General features: G+C 37.8%; 1 protein-coding gene across 2 annotated transcripts; it reads right to left on the bottom strand.

The window, feature by feature from the left end:
* Positions 1–143: 143 nt before the first annotated feature.
* Positions 144–26,489, bottom strand: il34 (interleukin 34). Of its 2 annotated transcripts, none has more exons than XM_005753950.1 (8): positions 26,266–26,489; positions 22,516–22,763; positions 11,361–11,464; positions 10,829–10,906; positions 10,631–10,708; positions 8,432–8,539; positions 4,145–4,328; positions 144–3,344 (listed from the first exon to the last, which is right to left on the bottom strand). In XM_005753950.1, the coding sequence occupies exons 2-8, from the start codon at positions 22,550–22,552 to the stop codon at positions 3,286–3,288; spliced, it is 648 nt and encodes a 215-aa protein (XP_005754007.1). In that variant the 5' UTR covers positions 22,553–22,763; positions 26,266–26,489; the 3' UTR covers positions 144–3,285. The 2 variants fall into 2 exon arrangements, with proteins under 2 accessions (XP_005754007.1, XP_005754008.1); XM_005753951.2 differs by lacking the exon at positions 26,266–26,489 and adding an exon at positions 25,519–25,719.

The raw sequence follows: 26,489 nt of genomic DNA, 5'->3' as shown, positions 1-26,489 counted from the left end.
CGAGAAACAAATACGGAAGTCTTATAAATGAAACAATTTTTCTAATGTGCAAAAAATGCAAATACATGTAATGCAGTTTTGGATAACTTACATTTATATTTCAATGTTATATTTCATTATTAAGTCATATATATATGTGTGTATATATATAATTTATTTTAGTTTAAGTTAAATTCTTTCATGTTTCATTTCAACAAACAGTATCCTTTAACATAACAATCTTAAAGGGAAGGATAATGACTGCTTCTAGCTGGTACGATAAACCAGTTCTTTTTTTTTGCAATGTTTGCACAGGCATTTCAAGTGTGTTTTTGAAACTGTTAGCATTGCTAATGATAATAAATACATTCAGCCCTAACGCAAATAAGGGGATATGGGAATGTTGCACCATAAACTGACTGAACCAGTATGTTGGGATTTGAAAGCAATGAACGCTGTGCATGGAAAGTATAATGAGGAAAAACAACAGTCTAAGGAAAACAGTGGCACATGATGGGGTGAGCAGATTGTCTTCAGTAAGTGACCGTGCCAAACAGTTTCAAAGGCCGACCTCACCCTTCATGCTGTAACGTTATGAAACGCTGCTCTTTTTAACTGCTTGAAACTTGTGCATTAAAGAACTATATCAGTTCAAATGGTAATGTTTTTCTCAGCATTGTCTCAAAGCAGGTTTAAGGTTTGCCTTCTATACTTCAGTGGAGAACCTGTTAACATAGTGAGTTAGTTAATTAGATAAAATCTCTTTAAACGAAGTCTATTTGTATTCATAAAGTTTAAGTTTCCTAAATAAGCCAAATATGCCTCACAAATCATTGAAACTACTACCAGAATGCCTGTTTTCTTTTTCTACTGTTATGTTTATGTTTCTGTATGTCTCAAGATTTCTTTCGAACACCTAGCCTCAAATTCACGTCACCATCATCAATAATCAAATGAAGCATGTATAATAGAGTTTTACTCAAACAACAAGAAAATATGAAGGACGCTTTCAATCCTGATAAGAACAAATGACCTTTAGGTAACTCCCTTTAACTTCTGCTCACCCTTGCCTTAAGTAGTTAAATGTGTTGAATGGCCGAGTTTAGAAATATGGCTATGGCAGCTGAAATTAATTGATGGTTGCGAGCTGAAAATATTAGCATAAGCTGCTTCGTTTTAATGGCTTGCTGTTTTGCTTACTTTTCTGTTCATTTTACCTCATCCAGCTGTTTTTTTTCCCCACCAAACTGCAGTTTGGCTGATAATAAGAGATAAGAAAAATTCCACAGAGATGTGCTCCAGTGTGGGGGAAAAACTATGCAACCCATTACAGTTGGTGATGTCGCCTTGACACAGCAGCTGCTCAGTAAAGATGTTAAGCATTTACTGTATTGAAGTGTACATGATCACATCCAAGCCCCTGGTTAGTTAGCAATTTTGAGAATCAGAGTTAATTATTACCAAAGAAGAGGTTAGGGTGTGAACATTTCAGCATGTAAGAAGCTAGATTTCTGGCTATTAACACACCCCGAAGAAAGCTGAAACTGCACTACTTTTTACTTCACTACGTTTGTCGACTACTGTGTTTGATAAATCTGTGTAGAGGGCCTTTTTTAAGTGAATCTTCACTGGCACTCCAAACAGAAACACTAGCTGCTGAGGTAACCACAGAACTATGGATGGGTCTGTTTTTTTATGTGCACTACGCCTATCATAAAAACATTTTTTCAGTCAGTATTTATATAGTTGCACATGTAGAATAGAATCTCTAAGTCCAAAACTCCACTGAAGAAGCACCATAACACTTTTTGTGAACTTTGAAATGCATCTTGAAGCTTGTTCCCGTGCGTAAAGGTTTAAACTCTAAGTGATATTGCATGAAAATCTTGTTGACTTGCCTACATTTTCCTCTTTTTCCACATATTTACAGTGCTTGTCAGCCAAAAGTCCAACTTCTGTAGTAAACTGTATGTTTCTCTTTGCCTTACCTTCTCATAACCTTGCCTCGATTTGAATCGTTTAAGGGGTAACTCTTAACTCTGACAGAAAGAAAATGGCAGAGGAACCTGATATTAAATCTCAGTATGGATGTGTTGAAAAGGATTTGAATGCTGAGAACAATCCCTCAAGATTTCTAATGTTGCAACTACACTGAGCTGAATTTTACATTTCGGTTTTGCAACTGTCTTTGTGTGCATTTCCAACATGTTCATAGTTAAAATTCTGTGAGGGGTAACTCAAGATAATGGACAACAGACAGAAGTGTCAATTATTATTATTATTATTATTATTATTATTATTATTTTTATAGAATATAACTTAACTATGGGGCAAATAACATCTGACTGTGATTTAACTTCATATTTAAAATGCTAACAATCATTTGAGCTTTGTTTAGCTAGTAAGTCCTCAAATTATTTAATAGTTGCCTCATGAAAAAAAATCATAAGAGATCTACAGCAAGTATAAAATGCATAGGTTGGATGGAGGGAGATGAATGCATTTTCCAATCTCATTCTTTGCATAATAAACATATAGGAAAAAAATACATAAAATGGAGCCAAAATGAGCACACATTTTTCAACATCCTTGGCTAAGCAGTCTGGGCAGCTGTATAAAAATGTACAGTCAACAACTGTAGAATAAGACCAGTAGTTATCAGTTTGCATTTACGCTTGGAGTTCATATACACTGCTCCTGCTTTAGCACACTGATGTTCAAAAGAGGAGAATTCTAGCAAATGTACAAAGTCAGCTGAAGTTTCCCAATCTGTCCTTGGCCTCTGACGTGAACCACACAGGCCCGCAGGAGCGCATCACAACTTTTTGAGCAGTGGTTTGGCAAAGCTGCAGGTGAGCATTAACCCTTTGTTTATAAAGAATCCACCTTAGATAAAATATTGACCACACATCAGTTCAGTCGCTATTTGTGAACATGAGCAAATCTGATCCAAAAATGCTATAATCTTAATCTGAGAGGATGCCAAGAGACAATGAGCTGGTATTTTTACTCAAAAATTCATTTGATGTCATTTAACAGAAAGCCTTTAGGTTCACAAAGGTTTGAGAGATATTATGTCTTTAATTTCCATCTGTTTTGACACACAGAGTTGAAATTATGAGGACAAACTCTGGATAATCTTAGCTCTGTATAGCAGATTTGGAAAAGACTTATTGATGTTCACAAATCAGGTCTGAACTCTCATTTCAGTGTGTATTGTCCTTTTACCCATCTCCCTATAGCTCAAGGGAAATAATAATACTAATCCCTAATCACTAGGGACAACTTGACTCCGCTTGCTTCTTCTCAGCTTTCGGGCTGCATGTCTTTCTTCCTGCCTTTCCGCCAATGAGAAACTTCACAGTCTGAAAAACAAATGAGAAGAGAAACTCATTTAGGCGTTTACACATTAGCTTTCCTCATCATGTTTTATTGCCACATAATCAGTATAACAATATAACTTCTCTTTCAGGCAAGTGAAAGATCATGCCAGAACAGATCCGAGACCTTTTTGAAACAAATCCCCTTTGGAGTTGTGTCATCCAGTGAAAAACTCTGCCTCTCGTGCTGTTTTGTCAGGTGGTTTTAACGTTGTTGCTGATGCGAGTCTTAAACAAAAGTTAAATGCAAACGGTGTTTTTCTGTGCATGTGTGTGCTCAATCATTTCACTTTATCAAAATCTTGAGACACAGTTCATCCAGATGGTTTGGCAAAGGCTGCAGGACAACTCAGAGCATCAAAAGTTTGGCTAGGTGTTCCAGGCAGGACACTTACATAACACAGCAGTGCTAGAACCCAAAGAATAATGTGTGTATACTGTCATGATTCCCAACCACAGCCTTCTTATAAGGCATCTAATTTGACACTTGCTTCCTTGCTGGAAAGTCTACGTTACTGAAAAATGTACTTCCACTCTATCATCCCTGAGTTTCATAAAATATTTAGTCCTGTCTGACAGGAAACATCTGCAGAATCTTAGCTAATCCAAAATCTGAAAAACAAATGCTGATGCCTCTTTAACATCAAGACTGACATTATGTAATGAGCTGTTTGGGGAGTTTATACCCGACATCATCTTAACGAAATGAACCCATTTAAAAGCTGACATGGGATGGTTCTTAAACAAATTACAGCCTACAGTGTCATTTCCTCTCTTATACTTACAGTCTTCCTGAACGTCTGCGTTGGAAAAGCATTCACTGAAGAGGCAGTACATGGTGCGGCACAAGTTGTCCAAGAGAGACTTTGGAGTAGCAAATCGCCAACTAGACTCTGGCATGTTTTCAGGCTTTTCTGTTAAACTATCCCAAATGTCCTGGATTTTCTCTGGAAGGTCCTCTTGGAAGACCTAAACACACAAAAAACACAAACACATAGTGAGTCAGTTAGCCTAAATCAAAAATAGGGATCAATAAGGTATAACATCTCTTCTATCTTAGAATGTGACACTGGCAGCTATAAGGTCTGTATACACTTATGTGACCTGATAAAATAGTAGAAAAGCTTACTTGATAAACCAAAAAAAGTAAGACTGATCACCATAAATCGCATCTTTTCCACATTATCCCTGCATTTCCATTCAGAGAAAGCCAGCAGATGCTTTTAATTCATATTACAGCCAGCTGTCCAGGTTGACCTTTAGTCTCCAAAAGTTTCATTTCACACACTTCATACCTGTACAGACCAGCCTTGCAGCCACCCAAGGGCTCAGGGTGATTAGAGTTTTGAGGCTCTGGTATCTAACCTATGCTTTGCTCTGAGCGCAAACCTAAAATTAACCAACTGTGTGGATTCCTTTAAAAGGAAACTCGGGACCTGTCCTTTTACACCGACTTGTGGAAAATAGATTCACTTGGTCTGCCAGTTATGTATTTATTGAGTATCCTGAATTTTAACTTTTTGTATTCTGTTTAACACCAACTTCACTTATTTAGCAGTTTTTCAATTTTAAAGCTTTTGGATTGGTAAATGTTAAAATTGGATCTTCAAATTTTACAATGCTTGGATATAACAGGAAGGTAATTAATGGAAAATATAAACTATTGGGTTAACTAGTAATTGTGAAAGGATTAAAGGGAAATATACCCACAGTAGTAAAAGTGACTTTCAGCCCTAACCCTAACCCTTACAGGAGAAAGTTCATTCAATCATTATAGTGGTCAGCTATAATGGCAAAGCCATTATCCAGCAACGATCAGGACTAGACTTTCAAAGTCTGCTTGTTCAGTCATTTTCAGTCCAGACCCAAAGCTAGCACACTCTGACTGGCATAAAACAGCACCGACAAGATGATTCCCAAAGATCTATTAACTGAAAGGCCTGGGATATGAAGTAGACTTGACAAGCGGTGGACAAAAGAAGAAGTGACATGCCTAAAGAGCTGTCTACAGCAGACAAACTGAAAGGACAGGTGGACAGACCAAACGGGTCAGAGAAGAGCAGACGAGATGCATCCTGACAACGTGCCATCAGCTCTATTTTATGTCATATAAAGGCGTAATTCAACCCCCAGTTATATTGGGGTTTACCAGTTTATAACATGTATGTTGCAGGTTACGTCACAAACATAGTTAACTTTCTTACTGCAGCATGATGAGGAATCCTAACATCTATCAGCATGTCTGTGAGATATTTTATGTTTTTTTAATGCCACCTTTCTCTCATTTTCAGGTAAATACAGTGGTGAGAAATAGCTTTTTTCAGCTGAGGCAGCTCTCTAAAGTAAAACCTTTTATTTCTTTTTGTGACTTGGAGAGAGTTTTACATGCATTTGTGACCACTCGCCTTGATTATTGTAATGGACTTTATATTGGTATTGATCAGGCTTCACTATCACACTTGCAAATGGTCCAGAATGCTGCTGCTCGCCTGTTGACAGGGACACACAAATGTGAGCCCCTGTTCTTGCCTCCTTACATTGGTTGTCTGTCCATTTTGCTTTTACAGTTTTAAATGACCTGGCGCCTTCTTACCTGTCAGACCTTCTACACAGATACACTCCACAAAGGTCTCTCAGATCAACTGACCAGTCACTCCTTGTTGTCCCCATGTCAAGACTGAAACACCGGGGGGACCAAGCTTTCGCTGTTGTGGCCCCCAAATTATGGAATAAACTGCCCCTCCATGTTAGGCTGGCCCCAACACTTGAAATGTTTAAATCACTTTCAAAAATACACTTTTTTTCAAAGGCTTTTAGGAGTAGTGCCAGAGTCAGCTTGTAGTCAGTTTTAGTCAGCTGTTGGTCACTCTTAATCTTTTTATTTTGTCAATTTTATTCATTGTAAATCTTATTGTCTATTTTACTCATGTTTTAATATTTAATATGTATAGTGATTTATTTTTATCTTCTTTTTATTTTGTATTTATCTTGTATTTATTTTATTGTTATTTATATTTATTTCTCTGTCTGCTTAATATATGCTTTTTGACTGCTATCTCTGTTTTATTATTGGAAAGCACTTTGGTCAACTTTGTTGTTTTTAAAGTGCTATATAAATAAAGTTGGATTGGATGGGATTCATTTGATTGGCTGATGTGTGTGACAGACCAACAACTCATTAGCCCCCTAGGAAGACATGACATAGCTTTTGGAAACCTTATTTTTTTGTTATAATAATTCTTTTGGCATACTGGTGTGGAAATTGTTATGACTAAACACATTATTTCACCTTAGTCGATACTTTTTACTACCTCTAATAGAAGTGAGGGGGGAAAAGCCCAACTGTAACGTGGAGATTTTCTTCCTTTCTGACCTCCAGAGAGATGTTAAGATTTCTGATCATGCTTCAGAAAATATTTGTAATAGAGTATACTGTGATGTTTTAAGCTAGTTGGGAATTTGTGAAAAGAAAGACTTAATCCTGATAAAACTGGAGGTTAAATAACAGCTTAAGATCACATAAAACAGCGCTGATCGCATCTTGTCGGCATGCAGGCTGATTTCACCACTTTGTCCGTACACCGAACATGAGAAGGAAAAAAATAAAACACAGAGAGGGTAATGTCAGACTTCAACTTGTTGGTCGAGTGAACCACCAGTGCACCCGACTCAAACAGGCTCTCCTCCACACAGTTCTCTACAACCTAACAGGTGGATTTTCCCATTTTACTGGAGCAGGCAAACAATGAAGAACCACTGACTGCTTTAAAGATAGAGAGTGAAAATATATCCTTGTTATTATTTTCTTCCTTATATTTTTTTTAATATAAAACTCATTGTTACAACCAAGGAAGTGCAAAGTGACCCCTTTAGACTGTTGTTTAGGTTTAGTTTCCTTGGTTTCTGTCACTAGATAGCTAACATAACCACTTTAAGGAAGGGAAACAGCGATGAAAGGCTGAGGTATGCCAAATTGCACAAGGACTGGAATCAGCCCAAATCTTTTGGAGTAATGAATCCAAATGTGACATTATTGGTTCAAATCGTCACCAATGCATACAGAGGAGATCAGCAGAGAGGTACAACAGTGAGTGTCTACGGTCATCTGTAAAGTGCATTGGATGCTCTGCCATGGTTGGATTTCAGCCAGTGGTGATGGAGATCTTGTTAAAATTGGTTTTGAGATTTTGATCCAATTTTAATTTTGATTTTTTGACTTTTTGATGGAATATCATCTTGAAATCATCTGATTGGTAGAGGTTTGATTTTTCAGCATCAAAAAATAATCCCCAACACACTGCCAGAGCATACCTGGACAGAAAAACACACTCTGAAACTCTTTTAGCCATGGATTGGTCTCCCAGGATTTAATGTTATTGAAGCCAGAAAACAGAACAACAGGCAGCCAAAATCCAAAGAAGGCTTTGAATGAATAAGCTTTAAATAAAGGTGGTCATACCAAACAATTCTTTGGAGCTCATTAGAATTATATAAACCCAGTTTTTGTCTTATATACTGTATTTTGATGTATATTTACTCATGTTTCAATACGTTGGTGCACCTATTTTCCATTTTCCTACCAAATATAATGAAATGTGGTTGGTTTGGGGGTTATGTAAGGTCCAAAAATATGATACTGGAAAATATGACAGGTCGCCTTTCTGTACCAAATGTTCCATTTTACTCAGTCAAGAGGACAAGAGAAAATGCTGGACAAAAAGAAGAACAGGATGTAACTATGTTCACAGACTTGGTCAGATTTCTTCACCTACTGTCTGCTGAAACTCGGAAATAGGAAGAATATCTGCTGCTCTGCTGCGGCTAATGGGGATGTTAACTAAACTAAACTTACAAGCAGGACAGCTATAGAAATTAATCTAAATTGTCAGATGTTTAGTAAGCTGTCTAAACTGAATAAACAGGTCTGGAATGTTTACTTTTGACTAAACTAAACTACTAAACACTACAACATAGAAAAGACCCAGGTTCTAAATATTAACAAATACAATCAAAGCAACATTAATACCTAACATCAACTGCAGCTCTGGTGCGCATGCTGTACAGAAACTTACCTCAGCAGGATGTGACTGCATAAAGACTGCCTGAGCATCCTTGAAGCGTCTTTCCAACTCAGCTGTGTAAGGACGTGAAGGATGTCTCGTTGGCAAAACCCAGAGGATCTAAAAATTCAACTTGACTTTAGTTTATACAGCATTAAAGGTGTTGATTTGTTCAGCAGGGAAATGTTAGCAAAATCAAAAATGTTAAGTATTTCCCAAAAGATTCTTTCAAAGTGCATAAAGTGTTTAATATAAAATAATCAAATGCTACACAGTGTTAAGGGAAAATGTAACCATTTATTATGAACTATTATTACTGGAACACTATCAGTGTTATTTATAAGAAATTCACAAAATGAACTAGCAGTCCAAAGACGTGCTATATTCATAGATTAGAATCTCCAAGGCTCTGGGCAAACCTTTAAACACACAGTAGTACTGAGGTAGCAAGGCTGGTGAGGTAGGACTAATCACTAGTACACATACATTTACATATAAAATAAAATAAAATTGAAAGTGCTAACTAAAACAAAAACAGATCCACCAGTCAAAGCCACTACCACTCTGACAGTGCTTGTAGAAACTGGTCCCCCTCCAAACGTAAAAGCATCGAGGCACTCAACAGGAACAGGTGGTATTGAACTTTCAGTTTTATAGCACAATAGGCAAGAGGTGGACAGCGTTTTCCCGCAGGTTTAGTTCATGTTACTCAAGCACAAAATCTTTCCAAATTTTCCCAAACATTTCCTAATTGTATGAATGTCATGTGGGTAACAAAGCAGCCTGAAGGGGTATGTTAAGGGTGGTTGCAAGGGTGGTAACCTGAGCGGCATGTACAGGCATGCAGCAAGTGACTGAACCAAAAATTCTGGCTTAAATGACAGGGTGTGTTGGACTGATGTTGTGCAAGGAGTTTGTCATGTGAATGTGATAAGAAGTCAAGGTCTCAGATGGACTGTCTGAGCTAGCTTGAAAAGTTAAAGCTCATTTGTGCTTCCATGTGTCCCCATGGGTCGGCATGATGTAAACTTCATCATCTGCCCATCTAATCGAGGATCAGCCAAAAATCTGTCCCGGACCACATGTGCATACTGAACATGCCCCACAAAAACAAAATTGATGCCTGTTTGCATTGTACATCTAGTGGTTGCTGAATTTGCTTAATTAAAAAGTTCTACAGCCCAGTCTGTGTGTAGTAACTTGTTTTTCTGTGTTCAGCGTAAGCGGCAATTGATGTGCCAGTTCACCGAACAGCATGCTGAAAAAGAAGACTATGAGCTGTCTGTGGTCCTGAAATATGAATAAAATGGCGTGAAATTTACAGATTTTATTTATTTCGTTGACATTTCTTTGGCATGACATGAAGCCTTTTATACTTAGTGTGGAGATTTTTTACTGATATTTTCTGTTCACCACTAAGTGCTTGAAGTTGCCTCCTTTGGCTTGTCCTGACAGTATGTTTTAAACACCAAGCAAACATTCACATGTAAACTGGACTTTAAGCTGTGTCCACATCTCAAGCCACACTGCTGTGTAGCTAAACAGGATGGCACCAGGTTTTCCAGGCTCTGCATCCCCTTCACATGTCAGTCATGTGAACCTTTGCTCGCATTGGTAGTTTCTTTAACCGCTTTCCATCAAAGTTAGAATCAGCTCAACCTGGTACCCACCCATTTTCAGCAGCCAATTCTTATTTTGCTTGCCAAAGCCACAAATCAAAATTGCATTGGAATTCTTTGGTCTCTAGTCACCACATGACTGCTATGATTTGGTGCTATGAGTTACCTTAGGGTAGAAAAATCTGTTTTCCTTTTGTGTTTATTTTTCCATCAGCCCGCCTGCTCAGCCATAAAGTTAACTTATGGCTGAGCAGAAATTATCTTAAGGCCCCTCTCGCCCCTCCTCTGACATGTACAAGAACAAGTTACCGAAAAGATTATGGGTATGAATACATTTTACAAAAGAAACAAGGGTATAAATAATTCCAAAGCAAAAGGTTTTCTATCCCTGCAGCATTACTGTAAATTGAGACTAACTGGTGCGTCATGCATTTGTCTACATCCAATTAAATGTCTAATTAGCTTAATGGGCCGATGGCCCCAGCAGTCTCTCATCAGCTCTTCTTAGACAAACAAATGATATACGACACATCCACATTTCAGAGCAACCAGCAACACAAACAGGTTCCACTAGTAACAGCTCTGTTCTTACCTTTTTTAAAACACCTTGATACACTTGAAACCACAGCCTCTGGAGAACCAGGTCATTCAACCCCTCTGTTCTTAACTTCTGAAGAAGGAAAAAGAGGAAAAAGACAAACTCATCACATCACCATTCACACGCAGACTTTATTAGCAAGACCTTCTCAAAATATTTATATAGAAAACAGAGGTTGTCTTATGACTTTACCATTCGGCTGATATTTGACAGTCTAAAGATTTCCCTATTATGAACCTTGATGGTGTACTCGATGGGGAAGTTGTGTTTCTGTAAAGGAAAGAAAAAGCAAAACAAAAATTACCACATAGATTTTGCAACCCAACTTACTTCTTTTATGTTTTGTAGAAATTTACTATTTGACCTGACACATGGAAAGAAATTTCGATTTTCGATGTTTTTGCCCACACAGGGAAGATATAAATGCTCTAATTATGATTACGTCCCCATGTGGGTCAGTCACTCGATAAATAATCTGTTTACCTATGTTTTGTTTAAAAAACCTTGCTAATTTACGTTGCAGCATTTTTGTCATGCACATACAAGTTCTGAGCCCACATGTATTAAGATGCCAGTGATATCAAGTTTCATTATGGGAACTGTAAGAACACGTTTTTGGAGCTTGTCCCAAATTAGGAAGAAGTCGGAATAATTCCATTTTCCTCTAAACCCTGCACCACTGACCCCACACCACATGCCTGCAGTCATGTCATCAGTGTCTCACCATGTACCGTCGTCTGTGGCTGAGGCTGTCGTTGATCGTCCTCAGTGGTGTGCACATACTGGAGTGCGTTGGGGCCATCAGAACGGGAGCTATCAAAAACAGGCCTATGGAAACAAGAGTCATACAGCACGAGATTAACTGTACAGTTAATTTCTTTACAACGCCCTTTCACAGTGCTCTGCTGAAATTCTTCAGATGCAGTTTGCATGTGCAACATTTTTGTGCATGTGCGTATGTTTCCCTGCTCCCAGTGTGACTCTTTTACATGATCAGTTAACATTTAAATTTTAACGGAGGAAGTTAAATACCTTAGAGAGCACATCAAGAAGATGAGTAACACACTGAGATGCTGTATACATGTAGCTATTTTCAGAATTATTAGAAACTCACTCTGTGTCAAGCATGTGTTTTCATACATGTGATGCTTCCTTCTGTCAACATATGTGTCGCCTGCTGGTCTCAAGTTAAAACAAAGAACTTACTTCATAAGCTCATGTGGTTTTGGACTGGAAACCACAATGCTATCACCACTGTGATATCTTAGACAACACCAAAATGTTACCTTTCCAGGACCTAAACTAGTACTCAGATGTTTGTTTTTAAAACAGTTAACACTGATGCACATGCACCATTAAACCAATCTGCAAAACGGAAATAGCGTCAAGGCCAGCCACCCTTTTCATTTAAGCCCATTTCTTTTCATATCATGCAAAAGAATGGATTAAAATAAATAACTGACGTCAGCATTAACGAGGTCTACATTTTTTCCTACCTTTTATCACCCAGATTTATTATATTGTTTATATATTGATGGGATGAGTCTAGTTATTTCATTCTTTGTTTTCTGACTTGGGAAAATAACATAAACAAAACGCCATATGTTCTGATTGTCTATGATTAGAGTTTTGGTTATGGTTGGAGTTAGGGATCCTCATCAATGACAACTGTGTGTGCTGTGTATGCCTGACAAAGGGTCTGAGCAGATGGGAATTAGCTGGTAGCAAAACCTCTCGTATAAGGTATCCTTTCATTTGTGAGATTATTGTTTTTGTCCATGTTCTGACAACAACAACAACAACAACAACAACAACAACAACAATAATAATAATAATAATAATAAACTACCTAATACTGTGTAGCGTATAGTAATTACCATCTTACTACAATGACCATGGCATATGTATTTCTGTAGCTTAACTGCTCCTAGTTTAATTAAAAATAAACTACATAGGGTACCAGGAATATCAACATCTACACATATTTTTAAAATTACTTTTATGAAACTCAGGTACTTATATGTTATATGTCTTATGTGTAGTGGATGATGTCAAAAAGCAAGACAAAAATTATGTCTACATTACATATATGTGTACGCTGCTGTCTGTAAATTAATTGTGCTAAACATTTTTAGTGCAGTGGCTCTTTGGGGGTCACTGCAATGTGTTGTCATGCATATCTCTAAACACGTGTTAATCACACAGTGATGCTAATAGTGCTCGTAACTTATTACTTTGTCTTATGTAATGAATATGCTGTTTGCAAAGAAGAAGAACAATAAATATGTTTTATTATTCATAAAGAAATAACATACATGTTTGTCTTTTTTTTTTTTACATGAATTAAAATCAACTTTGGCCTTAATTCTTTTAAACTAGTAGGACTTCTAAGACATCAGATGTTTGGATGTCATAATAGCAACATGACAGCTGTAAAAGACGGTAAGCTCCGATTAGTTGTGGAGCAAAGTGTACCCTGTCATGTCTCTTGGTTGAGTAATACTTTATAACTCTAAAATCACATGATCTGATACACTGATGAATATATGCAGCATACCTGAATGGCGACACTGTCATAAGAGTCTACAGTCACTTCATATATTCGAAGCCTTTAATGAACGCAGCTGCTTTTATACATCCATCTTCATTTATAGCCTCAGCATGAACGGTTGGGTCAGCTGTTTAGAAAGCCACTTTCATGAGAAAAGTCAAACAACTTAACTCTCAGCACAGGGTCACATTTTAGCCACAACTTAAGAAAGTTCACAGGGCAGCCAACAGCAAGGAACAGACAAGATGATTAGTCTTAATAACATGGTGAGCGTGGCCCCACTGCAAAGAGGCAGCCTGTTTTAAGTCTGTACAGTATGTTCTTGGTCACAGGGTAAAGACAATTACAATTTAGCATACCTCTTGTTAAATCTGTACAAAAGGACAGTGTTGGTTTAACACGTTACAAAGTAGCAGGTTACTGTAATAGGATGAATACAGACATATAATGGAGGATTTAAGTGAGACATTACAGTCAAGGTACTTGCTTTGTGGGGATGATGCATTGTTGTTTTAAACATGTAACCCTTTAATGATTTTCTATAGCTTAGGGGATAGTCCAGTCCTAAAAGGTTTCACAGAAAGGCAAATGTGCAACTTTACTGTAAAACTATTTGAAAAAACAGCACTTGAAGGAACTCCTTAAATCTTGGTTTTACTAGACTTAAACTTATTCTAGTGAGTAAGGTTATTCTTTCCATGTGATCTTCCAGCTTGTTCTCTTGTACAGCTTCAGGACAAATCTTTTTTTTTTTTTATCCATCTGATAGCTGTTAAAAAAGCCCCCCGGGTAAATGGAAACGTACACCTTCTGGTGACAATAAAGGAAAGGTCCCAAGGTCTCTGAGGAAATGATTGATCTAGTTTGTCTTAGCACGTTTTGTGTGAACCTCTACTCGGGTTATTCTGCAAGGGGGAAAAAAGGTGACTTTCTCTACCGTCAGAGATTAAAATGAAGTTCTCAAAATCTGACATCTTCTATGAAAAGAACCATATGGATACTTGACTCCACTGTATGTGTTTGAACATGTGCCAGTTCCAGAATCTTCTCTCAGTCTCAAATTCTTTCAAGGTACAAAGCTCAGGAAAAGAAATGAGGCATGTAAAAGCCACATACTACAGAATTCCTTTGGCTCAAATAATCACACCTGCATCCTTTGAGCTCTATTCAGACAGTTGTTGAGTACGTCATCATTGTCCTTGTGCTTTCCTTTTAAATTATTTAGAAGAGGGTGTACATGGTTCATAAAATGTGCTCCTGTATCTGAACCTACATGTCAACACATGTTGGTGCTTTTCACGAGGGAATGCTTGCGACTCTGCCTGTGTGTGTGAAACTCATTGGATTAATTTCTACTGTTTCATTTTTGGCTAGTGTAGTATCCAGCTGATTTTAAGATTAAGTTTCACTCTGTTGGTTCTGAATGCAAAATGAATACACAGCAAAACAGGTTTGCCTTACAGTAGCAGACAAAGTAGAACCCCAGCAGGTTGTGTAATGTGAGTGGTCCCCTAAATGAATTCCATTCACTGCAAACACTATTAAAGCATTACCAGACTAATGCCTGAAGTACCTTTTGCTGTTTAGAGACACTTTATTGCTTTGCTCCCTGGACCACAATATTCTCCACATGTGTCATCCGTCACAGAACATCAGGTTTGTATGCAAAACTAATGCTTATGCTTATGTACTCATGGTCTAAAAAAGAAGTTATAAAGTTAAGTTTTAAATGTGGGCTATTATCATTTTTTTAAGACAACTTAAAGTCGATCCCTTCTTGTTTGTTCTGTTACAGTAAATTACTGTAAATTTAACAAAGTTTATGCTCCACTTCTACCAATTATCAGTTTCTACTCGAATGTATAAGTACATTCGAGTCAAACACAGACCATTTTTATGGAACTGTTCAGAGTCTCTTAATGATAGTGTAATAAATGATATCTGACTGCAAGCATAGGTGACAGCAGGCAGTGGATTCAATGTAAAAGCCTTAACAAGACTTATGATAATAGCTATTTACAATAAGGCCATTTTTAATTCTTTAAATACTAATTTAGTTTCAAAGCCACACCAACTGGGAAAAAACAGCACAAACTATGATTTTAATGCGCAAGAATACATAAATGAGTGCTGCATTTCTAGGTGATGAAATTCAAACCCACCATTGTTAGCCCACCTTTAAATTACCAATAAATTAGACTGAACCCCAGTGCCTCAAAACGGCCCCTTAAGGCAGTTCTACGCTCTATTTGGGGCCTTTTAATTTGATTTTGCTGAAATCAGAATTTATTTACCAATAAGTTTGCAGTTACCAGCTTGAGAGATGACATTATCCTAGCCCACTGAAATCCATGCACTAAAATGAAGTGTAGCAATGGAAAAATCCAAACTGAGACAGGTTATCAGACTAAAACTGTCATCACTTACGCCATTGCTTTTCACGTTGACGCCATTCTAAGTTGGGCCAATTAGTGAAGTCACCACTTTAGAACACAATGGACACAAGTCTCCCAGTTCATCGACAAAATTAAGCCTTACATGGGTTCAGCTGCCCCTAAAATGAGTAAGCTACAGTGTAGATAAGATAAGAACCGAAACTGGGATACTGTGGCTGCCAGTGTTAGTTCCAATAGGAAAGCTCATATCACCTGATTTCCCTGATTTTGGAAAAGTACCACGATTTTGGAAAAGCACCAAGAAGGCAAATGTCTATGTCTATACACAGTGTGTTCCCAAATGTCATTTCTCAATCATTAATTCTACTCCCACTTATCCTATTCAGTTGCTGCACAGCTGGACCCCATCAAAGAAATTCTGAAGGAAGAGGAAATAAGCTGGACCATGCCCCTAGACATCACAGGGATAAAACACAAAGACAAACATTCACACTGATGTTCAAAGGCAGGTTAGAGTTTGTGAGTTTGCATGTCTTCGAATTGCAGGAAGAAACATCTGTGAACACACAATGAGAGGTTTGAAAAGCAAAATGCCTGAGCTGAACCCAGAAACTTCCTACTTTAAGCGATACAGTAGTTTATTATAAGAACTTTAATGAGTCAGCATTTAAGATAAAACTAGTTATAGACAAACAACAAATCTCTTTAGTTATAGGAGTTGGTAGATTGCAAATTGCCTAATCAAATGTAATGAACAAAGCAAAATCTATTATTACCAAGACTGCTAAAGTGAAGTACTGAAAACAAATGTGCTCCAGATTAATATTTAAATATAAAAAGTGTAAGTCTGTATTGTCGGATGACGTATAAATACTTTTGTTTTTTCATCTGTGATGTTTTTGCTTTCATTTTCTAATGGAAGTTGTTTGAGCCATTACAGGTTGAAGCTTCAGCTTCACCTTTTTTGGACTATATAATTATAGACTGACAATATTGTTGGTTTTGTTGGTTATTGTTATCTATTCATTTCTGAGAAAGTTGCTCTCTGTTTATGTGTGGGTCACACCTACAGTGTCTTTGAGTTAAAGAGCAAGCAACAGTTGTCTTTGTAATATTGCGTGTATCCTTCTACCCCATTACTAAGGCATGTATGTGTTTTTTCCTACTTCCTCATTCCTCATGGCCCCCAGCTTTCACTGTTCCTGACACTCAATCATCAACAGCTCTGCAAGAAGCCTGCATACCTGACAGATCAAGCTCTGCAGCATTTCTACCCTCACTACTTGACTTTTTGGCACTCCATTTGTGTACTTGTGCATGTAAAAGTCCAACGAAGAATGTAAAGTCTATAGTCCATATTTAATCAGAAAAACAACCCATCTTCTCTTCCGTCAACTTTCCTGGGCATCTTGCTATTTCTCCGTCTCGTAAGCCTCAATCAGACCTCCAATCTCCACACAGATACACAGTTCTCACCCAGCTTAACAGGAATGACTTCTTGTCAGTGTTTAAAGGTGTCCTGTCCAAGTCTGCGGATATGTATAATCCCAACTTTACTCAGTCTCTTACTCTATTCTTCTATGTGACAATTGTGGCTTAGTTTGATCTGTTTTAATAACAAAATGTCCACCAAAGTTTTATATTCATTTAAGTGTTACTATGATGTACTCATGAGTTTTTTTTTTATTAATGAAATGTTTTAAAATGCTCATATCTTCATATCATGTGAAAAAAAATATCTGCATTGCCTAACCTACCGAAGTGTAACTTTGCAATCCTTCAAAAAAGAGTTTTAATAAATCTCAGGGACTTTGCCTCTAAGTGGAAAAATAAACAATGCTATGCTAAGCTATGCCATGCTATGCTAAGTTGAGCTAAGCTATGGTATGCTATGCTTGTTTTTAAACTCTTGTCCTCCCATGCATTCTGCTTGGATGAGCCAAAACACAAATTTAAAACACACAGCATTCCTGAGCATGAGAACTGTTAGGCTACAATCACCTTCAAGCTTCCCACAGTCATGGCCAAGGAACCCTTGAGTATTTTCTTTAGGTCTTTCCAAGTTTAAAATGTGAATGCTCCTTAATAAGGGTATGCAATTAGATTGCACACTAGAAGGTTAACAGCTAACCCTAATACTAGTTTAACAGTCAGAGTCTGGTCCATTCAATCAAAACTGGCTTTTTGCCACGTTGTCAAGATAGTGGAGACATGTTTTTATATAACAATAATTTTTTTTCAGAGTTCTTTTAATGAACCAGCTCTCTGCACCAAAATCCCCACATTCAAGGGCTCGGTGACCCCAGGTTTCTTCCAAAATCCTATAAACATGCATTTTAATTAATGACAGTGCAGGCTGCCTCACAGTAAGAAGATTCTAGGTCAGGGATTCTGGGCCAGGTTACCAGCAGGTACCAGGTACCTACTGGTAACCTGGGGGGTTAAAATAAGCCAGGGGATTTTAAAAATCTAAAGGTATGACTTTCATTTTCAGTCAAAAGTACAAACACTCCTCCTCCTATTAACCTGATAACACAATTCTGTAATGGGGACAGATATCGCAATGCATGACACTAGGGCTCCATCTCTTATGGTTTTTATTATAAACTGCCCACAGTCTTTTTTGTTTGTTGGTTGGTTTTAAAGAATTTGTAAAGAAAGGAAAATGTTTCTGTCACTATTTGGAAGCATTATGGGATTTAGTCAAGCAATCGCAAAGGTGTGTGCACTGTTTATCTCATCAAAGTTGTGGTTGAAAAATGTAACACACAACCCTCTGATGTGTGCTGTGGCAGCAAGTTTTCAGCTACAGTCTAGGAAGAACATAAGTGTTCCTGCCACTAAAGGAATTTAAATTAACAATAATTAACTAGGATGTCAGCAAGCAAACATTCAGAGCGTGGATACGGTTGCACACAGTCTATATACAACCATGTTTTCATTTTCTACAACAAAACACTGAGAAACCACACAGATTTTACCAGATGTCATCTGTCCCTCTTGCAATATTCAGGTGTTTGCACTAGAAGAGGTTGAAGCACAGACTGTATTTGCTGGCACTGTAAAAATACATAAAACTGGTTTAACTAGCTATCAATTCTCACAATTTCTAATAGTAGGTTAATTAAAACTACAATACGTGATGTCTTAAGCAGCTTAGCCTTTAAGAATCTTTTCCTTTTAGCCGTTGCCAAACATTTGATGATGTTTATGCTTTAATAATGAAGTGCTGACCGTTTCCCATTTCTCTCTATTGCAACTCCTCCATTTAACTGCTTTTACACAACACGAAGCTTCAAGTGTTACTACTTAAATTTTGAACTAACATTTTTTAACAGCAGCTAAACAAGTAGGTTTAAAAAGTATATTCAGCATCCAGCCAGACATCAATGTCTTTTCATTTTGACCAAGTACAAAATCATAGCAAACCTGAAACTTAGTGACAGCTATTTGAATAATTTATTCAGTTTTTCTAAATAAAATTACATTACAATAAGGTACTGTGATCAGGAAATATGTAAAGGTTCCCTGCACACAACACCGTGTTCTGATATTTCTACAGGGACATACAAAGCCAATAGGCAACAGATGTCCGACTGCTTTGGCGATAAATTGTAGTAAATCCATCACCTGAGATTGAGTAAGAATTTGTCTGCATTTTTTTTCTAGTTGCTGTAATGCGTCTAAAACCCATTTATTATAAGGATTACATATCAATTACAAGGTTGGCAAGATAGATGAAAGCTGAACATATATCACTTGTGGTTGTAAAATGCCTGCAGGTGGTGTACATGGGCCCCGGGGCGCAAGGAAACTGAAAAGAATGATATTCTAAAAGAAGAGCTTGACATGCATTTAGCTAGTCAGTGTATTCCTTAAATATGCTGATGCAGCATAATCGAAAACTGGATGAATTCACCCATCTTTTTTCTTTGCTGTTGTTTTTTTGAGTGTGTGTGCCAGGAAGGATATTCTGTTATGTATTTGTATCTAGATATGGACACATAAATACATATTTATATTTAATGATTTATGACTGCTCTTCTTTTTAAATGCTGATAAAAACTAGTAATCCTACTTGCATGGTACTTTAAATTTGAAAATTCATCCATATATGTTTCCATTTTTCTGCTTTAATTTTCCTGCAATTGAAACATATTTATTGGGTCTTTTATAAAATTTTGACTTTGGGCATATTTTAATGTTTTCTGCACACCTTCTCAAAGTATGCAGTTTACTTTTGTTGATTACCAAATGACCAAAGTGGTAACAATTGTGGTTCTGACACGTATATTCTCAGGCAATGCTCTATTTTTCAGAGAAGCAATGCTTTTTTTTGGTTTGCAGCAAACCCACATGTTCACTTTACAAAAGATTTCAAGGACAATCTGCAAAGTAAATCTTAGAAAAGTTTCACGATTCTCACACTTCCTCTGTAAGTTCTTGACAAGTATACATACATATGAGTGTCTACATGTCAGGTCAGGTGTCAGGTTAGCCTGGGGTCATTTGCCACCTCAGTTAATCTCCTCGGCTGTCTCAGGAGTATTCATTCTCAGACAAACAAAAACAAATTGAATATCTGACTATTTACAGGTCTTATTAACCTGATACAATACAGCCAATCTTTTCAAAATCAGGATGGTAAAATCAGGACAACCAATAGGTTATTTTCATAAGCATTTCTGGTAGAAAAAGAGTATTGGTGAGTTAATGACTACAGGCATGTGGCCCACCCATGATGCAACCAGGATTGGGCTTTGATTACAAGGAATGCAGTGGGTATTTGACACTAGCATTAATCACAGATAGACAGGTTTGACATAAGGGCTGAGACCCTGAAGACCTTCTGTTATTGTTCACAAAAAGAAACTGACAAATAGTATTTAAAATTGATGTTGCAGTTTTTTGACCCATAACATGGGAAAAAACAGACAGGCATTCATGAAAAGGTAAGTAGGTTTTAATAGCATTATAACCTTATGCAAGACACACGATAATCAACAATGGCTATTTGCAACTTTATTTAGGTTTACACTAGGGCTGCCACAAACGATTATTTTGATAGTCGACTAGTCACCGATTATTTTTGCGATTAGTCGACTAATCAGATCATGCATCCACTGGACGTACAGCGTACAGCTTATTGCACCAGCAGCATCTGCTCTTATAGAACTAACATTAGTTTACAGCTTTAAGTGTTTAAGGTATGTGCTAACTAAAAATAAAGACAAGATGATAGTTTATTAAATTTTAATTAAATTTGCAGATTGTTTCGGTGAAGTTTAATAAACGCCTTGCTATCTAAAATATAACGGGACACCGGAGTATATTCTCCAGCATCTCACACTTCTGATAATCAGTTGTCTGCTTGATGTTTATTCAGCTGTGTAAAAACTATAACTTTAATCTCAGCCAAACCGATTTACTCAGGAACAAATAAAATACTAAAAAAAGCCAAACAATAACATTTTTAAGTTATCTAAGTGACTCATATTACATGTTTAACTTGAGTAGTGAAAGACGGCGGTGGGTTTGAAAACGATTTGCTGGGACTCTGCTGTTCTCACGGGCTCTAGTGAGCCTTGCCCCCGGCTAGCTATCGAGCTTTTGAAAATATGTGGTGTCTTGATAAACTGAGCAGATATTTGAGGTTTACACAGCTACATTCTCGCTTGAAATTATGTTAAACGTTTATTTTGAGACCCAGAAAGAATAATAAGAGTAATATTAAAACTACCTAGCTGCCGCCATTGTTGGAAACTGAGCTGGGCTGCGCTATGAATTCTGGGACACAGCTACTTCTTCTTCTTCGGGGTTTAACGGCAGCTGGCATCCTTGTACATGCAGTGCTGCCATCTTCTGTTTCAGTCCGTTATTACACTCTTAAATCCTACTACTTACTGCGTCTTTTGTGATCTTACAAAGCTTCAAACGATGCGTCGACTATTAAATCAGTCGTCGACGATTTTGATAGTCGACGTAATCGTGACTAGTCGACTAATCGTGGCAGCCCTAGTTTACACTGCATGCATCAGCTCACCTTTACAGCTAGCAAATGATGCTTTACATGTATACCGAGTGTATTTTACAGTCAATCAAAAATATTTGCATCAGGAAATAGAAAAAAATTCAAATAAAAATTCCTCAGCCATCCCAATCTAAACATTATCTCATCCATCATGACGTCTGGGCACGAAAGTCTGGAAATGTGCCACGAAAGCATATCAGACTGTTTGGCCACTGGGCAGAGAGCAACCTTACAATCCCCCGACCAAATCCTGAGACATCATGTCATAAATGCAAATCTATGAGGACATCGGCGATTAAATGCAAACTTGTATTTCAAATGTAGAACTGGTCACTGCCTTGCTAGTGTGCCACTACTTCCTGCACTCACCGAACGATATGTTACAGAAACACACTGTTCTAAGTTTCGTGGTTCTTTTGCAAGACATGCCAACAAACAAACCTTAATCAAGTTCCCACACGTCAGACAACGCACGCACACAACATCGTGCTTTAACACAGTATGAAGGCCTATAATGAAGAAAGGCATCCTTCCTTCTACCTATAGGTGTCTGCAGGGATTCACTCTGCTAGGAAAAATGCCCAATTCTTCATCTTAGTAATTCTGAGAAACCTACTCTTACTAATATTATTAGATCAAAAGAAGTCATCATCCCACAAAAATCTGACCAATCGTCGTCTATGAAAATAACTGAGTCAGACCTAGAGGGAGTGAAAGAAAACACACAAAAGTAGCAAAGTACAAAAACAATGAGGCCATGGTCATTTTCCCTTCTAGTTTCACTGTGTCTCATACCGTCATCGCATATCTGCACAGAAAGCCCCTCTAGCCGTCTGCAAACTTTGAACAGGAACAACACACAAAAACAAGCTTCACACACACACTTGCACATGCCTCTTACCTCCCAACAGGCAGACTGCAGTGGACAGCTGAACCATACTCTTTGGTTTAAGTCCTCTCCTCACTCCACAGGGCTTTGAACTCAACACAGTGAGTATGTAAAAATACACAGACTGGACGGGCCACACACACACACTGCAGTAACACTGTGGTCTGAAACTCTTGTGCCTTCAGTGGGACGCACTCCCAGCTTTAGGTCCTCATTGTACTGTTGATCATCCAGATCCTTTAAATGGCTGCTGAAACAATCTGAAACAGGAAACAAAAAGCAGTCGAGCATTAGACATTAAGATTTAAAACCAAAATTACTAAATGTTTTCACATGTTTATCTGTAGTCATAAAAAGGTTTGAACGAACGGCTTTGGTTCCTACATGTAACTTCAGTTATCTTTATGTTTCATTCATAATGTTACTCTTTTATTCCACAATGTCACATTTTATTTCCTGATTTCCCTTTTTACTTCACACACACCTCGTATAACCAGAAAGCAAGTTCAACAGCTGCTTCTTGGCTTAGCTTGGTGACACCTGACATCTAGTGCAACAAGAAAATTAGCTGCTGCTCTAAACAAACAGTACACATACACATGACCTAATATCTTATATTTACTTAGCTTAGCAAAGGCTGCACATAATATCCAACTAGCTAAACAAGTTTATGATAAAGAGACAGTGCAAACAGCAGTAGCAACAATTGGTTTTAAGGAGCGACGAGGTGAAAATGTTAAAAAGAAATCTCTATAATCAGCCAATTAATCACACTGTAACACTGCACACAAGAGCTCTGAACCTACAAGAAAACTGACACTGAGTAGATCTGTTTTCCCACAAGACAATGATCCCAGACAAGCCAATCAAAGCAGTTCAGTCAGAGGTCCCAACCTCAGTCCAGTATCTTACTTCCAAGAAGAATCATAAAAAACAAGTGTCTCTGCAGGGAAAGCGTTTTTAGAGCAATGACAGGTTGAACTTTAAAAATAACCAAGAGTGCCCAAAACATTTGCTTTGTTCAAAGCTATATATTAAATACTGGGGTGTGTTCCAGGGCAAATGAAAGATCTGACCAACATAACTGGGAAGTTGTTTCATAGCATCTCATGGCCATCCATTCAAAAGATATTGAGATATTTTAGTCTAGACCAAAGTCCTGGACCTCACCAAGTGACTTTTACTGCCAGTTGTAAAGCTTTCCTAGCATGGCTATTTAGCCATTTAGGTTTAGGTGCTTTAAAAGAATCCAACATAATGAAGTCAGAAAGTAGTGTTTTTGTGCTGCGTCACCCCCGATCATCTCACAATGTGAAAGTTAAGCTTCTTGTAGAGATTCCAAAAGTAGACTCCTGTGCGGCAATGATGACTAACCCACACGACCAGCTGCTCTGTGTTTGTGGTACTTAGTCAAGTTGTTGAAAATGGAACCAAATGTAATGTCTGGGTAGATATTGCTTAACATGGTGATTCTCAAATGTTTGTCAAAGTTGTGTATATATATATAAAGTTATGACTGTGTTTTTACATTTCTATTTGAGTCCTTTGCATAAACTAATTTACAAACACACAGGCAAGATGTATGAGTTCAAAAAAAAAATTAATTAATTAAACTGTCAAAGCAAAGCCTGCTCATGTGCTCAACGGGCCTCAGCCAAAATGTATCAAGTGGCAGGCAGTGGCTAACACCATCAATTTGCCATCAGGCAAGCAGAAATGGCCCATAAACATCATACATCCATTTTGAGAGAGATTTCCAGAGAACATAGTGTCTCAACAAGAGCTCTAAACCCGTTTGTTCTGATAAAATGATGGAGGGAAATTATATGATAAGTGGAGTTTGTTTCAAAGCAGATAAAAGCTCACACTATACCAGATACTCTCTTGCAAAAACCAAATTACAGCCATCATTCTAGGTCCAAATGCTCATTATAAGCCTTTCTGTGACAATAATGAAGATTTTTTTTTCAATTTTCTTCAAACAGACGAGTGTGCTGCATAATTTTTGTTTGCCCTTTGGTGTGCTTTAAAGTAATAATTTTCAGAAACATTCAGTTTCTTATACAACCAAACACAATGTCAACCAAACTCAAGCTAAAGTTTACACACACTCACACATTTACAAAAAATACACTTTCGATTTCTTACAGTACTTTGTACACACATCTGCTTCATACTGCACTTGGACAGAGGTGAACTTCATTTCAGACCACTCACAAAGCGGCACCAGCACCTATGCTGTTATTAAAACTTTAGAAATACTCAGAAAATGAGCACAAACTGCAAACAGCCATCATCAATGAAGACCAATCTTCTCATTAGCTGTTCCAATGAAAGACAAGGTTTTTCAAGAACTCCTGCTGCAATAGCAAATGTGCATGTCTGATATATTATATTAAATTCAGTATATAAATAACAGGGCTGGTGCCAGATGCCAGTTTGACACACCGGTTGAGCAAGTGCCGTTTTTGCCTTACAGCTCCAATGTAGTGACTCAGATTTAAGTCCCACCTGCTTCCCATTGCTGCTTTGCTTTCGTTGACAGGAAAAAAGATATATCAGAAAATTAGAAACATTTCAGGCCAAGTTTGGTAAGCCTCTATCCAATATCTTTCTCTGTTGCTAAACACACAGCTTCTAATTTGTAAAATCACTAATACATTTTCTCAGTATACTTTAGCGTGTCTATTTGACACCAGAGAAAGGCATTAAAACGGGTACTTATGCGGGACTTATACATAGTTTTAGTGTCTTTTTCTAATCCTCTCTCACCTTCCTCCTCATCCTTATCTTTCGCAGCCTGATGATAAAACTTTTGTTATATCCATTGCAGCATTCCTCAGTCTCACATCACACCTCAGTGACTTCACTGTTGGTAAAATATGTCACCAGCATTTAGAGGATTGTGATATTGAGCCCATCCGTTGCTTCAAATATCAACAAATGACTTCAACCAACCGCTGGAAAAATAGTCAGTGCGTGGCACAAAAGATAAGTCACCTTTTACTCACACACCTCTCCTGTTTGTTGCAGTGTTGAAATGTATCTGACGCAGATGTTTGTGCAGTTTAGCTGCAGGCTACTTGTGCTTTGAGGGCCCAAGCTCCCCTCTGAGATCGATAAGGCTCCTCTATCCTTCACAATCTAGGCTGTGACAACTGCTGCAAGGTTTTGAGATGTCGCCACTGATTGTATAACTCAGGCTTGCAAAACTGTCAATACGCCCATACGTCAATACGCATGTAAGATTTTCTTAAAAAAAAAAAAAAGACTAAGAACAGAAGAGAAAGAAAAAAAAGCAGCGCTTAGCATTAAATACCCTCCGCACCTAACGAAACCGAAAGTAATGCCGGACCGCTCAAGGCACAGCTGCACACACGAGCACATGCAGGAACACCCACAGAGAGAGAGACAGGGAGAGACAGTAAAACAATCACACCTTTATGTCCAAAAATGAAATCTCAAGAGATTAAAATCTGCATCCAAGACCACGCAAATGGCACTTTTCTCTCTGTGAGTGCGCTCTTTGGCATGACCATTAATAGCCCTTAAAACCCTACAACAGCCACACACCTAAGTATTTAACTCTAAATGCAAATCAAAACCAATTTTACATTTTAATCTTAAAATAAAGTTTCAGTCCTCAAAGATGAAAATCTGCCAGAAAGTCAGCGTTTTCACTTTTCACAAATGACCTCACTCCCAGACTATCAATTTGGTCCTCACCACGTAGGCTACAATATTACGCAGGTACACACATACCTCCAAAGTCCCTTTGCCTCGCACTCCCAGGGTGAGAAATCCTTTTCAAATGCGACGGTTGTGGTGAGCCTTTGTTAAATGCGAAGAAAAGCTGAACGATAGAAATCCGGTCTTAATCTTGTCAGTGAAGGAAGTCCACTACTGGATTTGTCCATCCACGGAGTCCTGGTGCGCTGTCTCAGTGTGCCGCCAAGTGCGCCACAGGCTGCCGCTCCTTCGGTCAA

The sequence above is a fragment of the Pundamilia nyererei genome, unplaced genomic scaffold (assembly GCF_000239375.1).
Source record: "Pundamilia nyererei isolate P.nyererei 1_Seehausen unplaced genomic scaffold, PunNye1.0 scaffold00485, whole genome shotgun sequence".
NCBI classification, from domain to species: domain Eukaryota; kingdom Metazoa; phylum Chordata; class Actinopteri; order Cichliformes; family Cichlidae; genus Pundamilia; species Pundamilia nyererei.
Note: the sequence above shows the minus strand (reverse complement) of the source record. Positions and strands in the feature narration are given on the sequence as shown.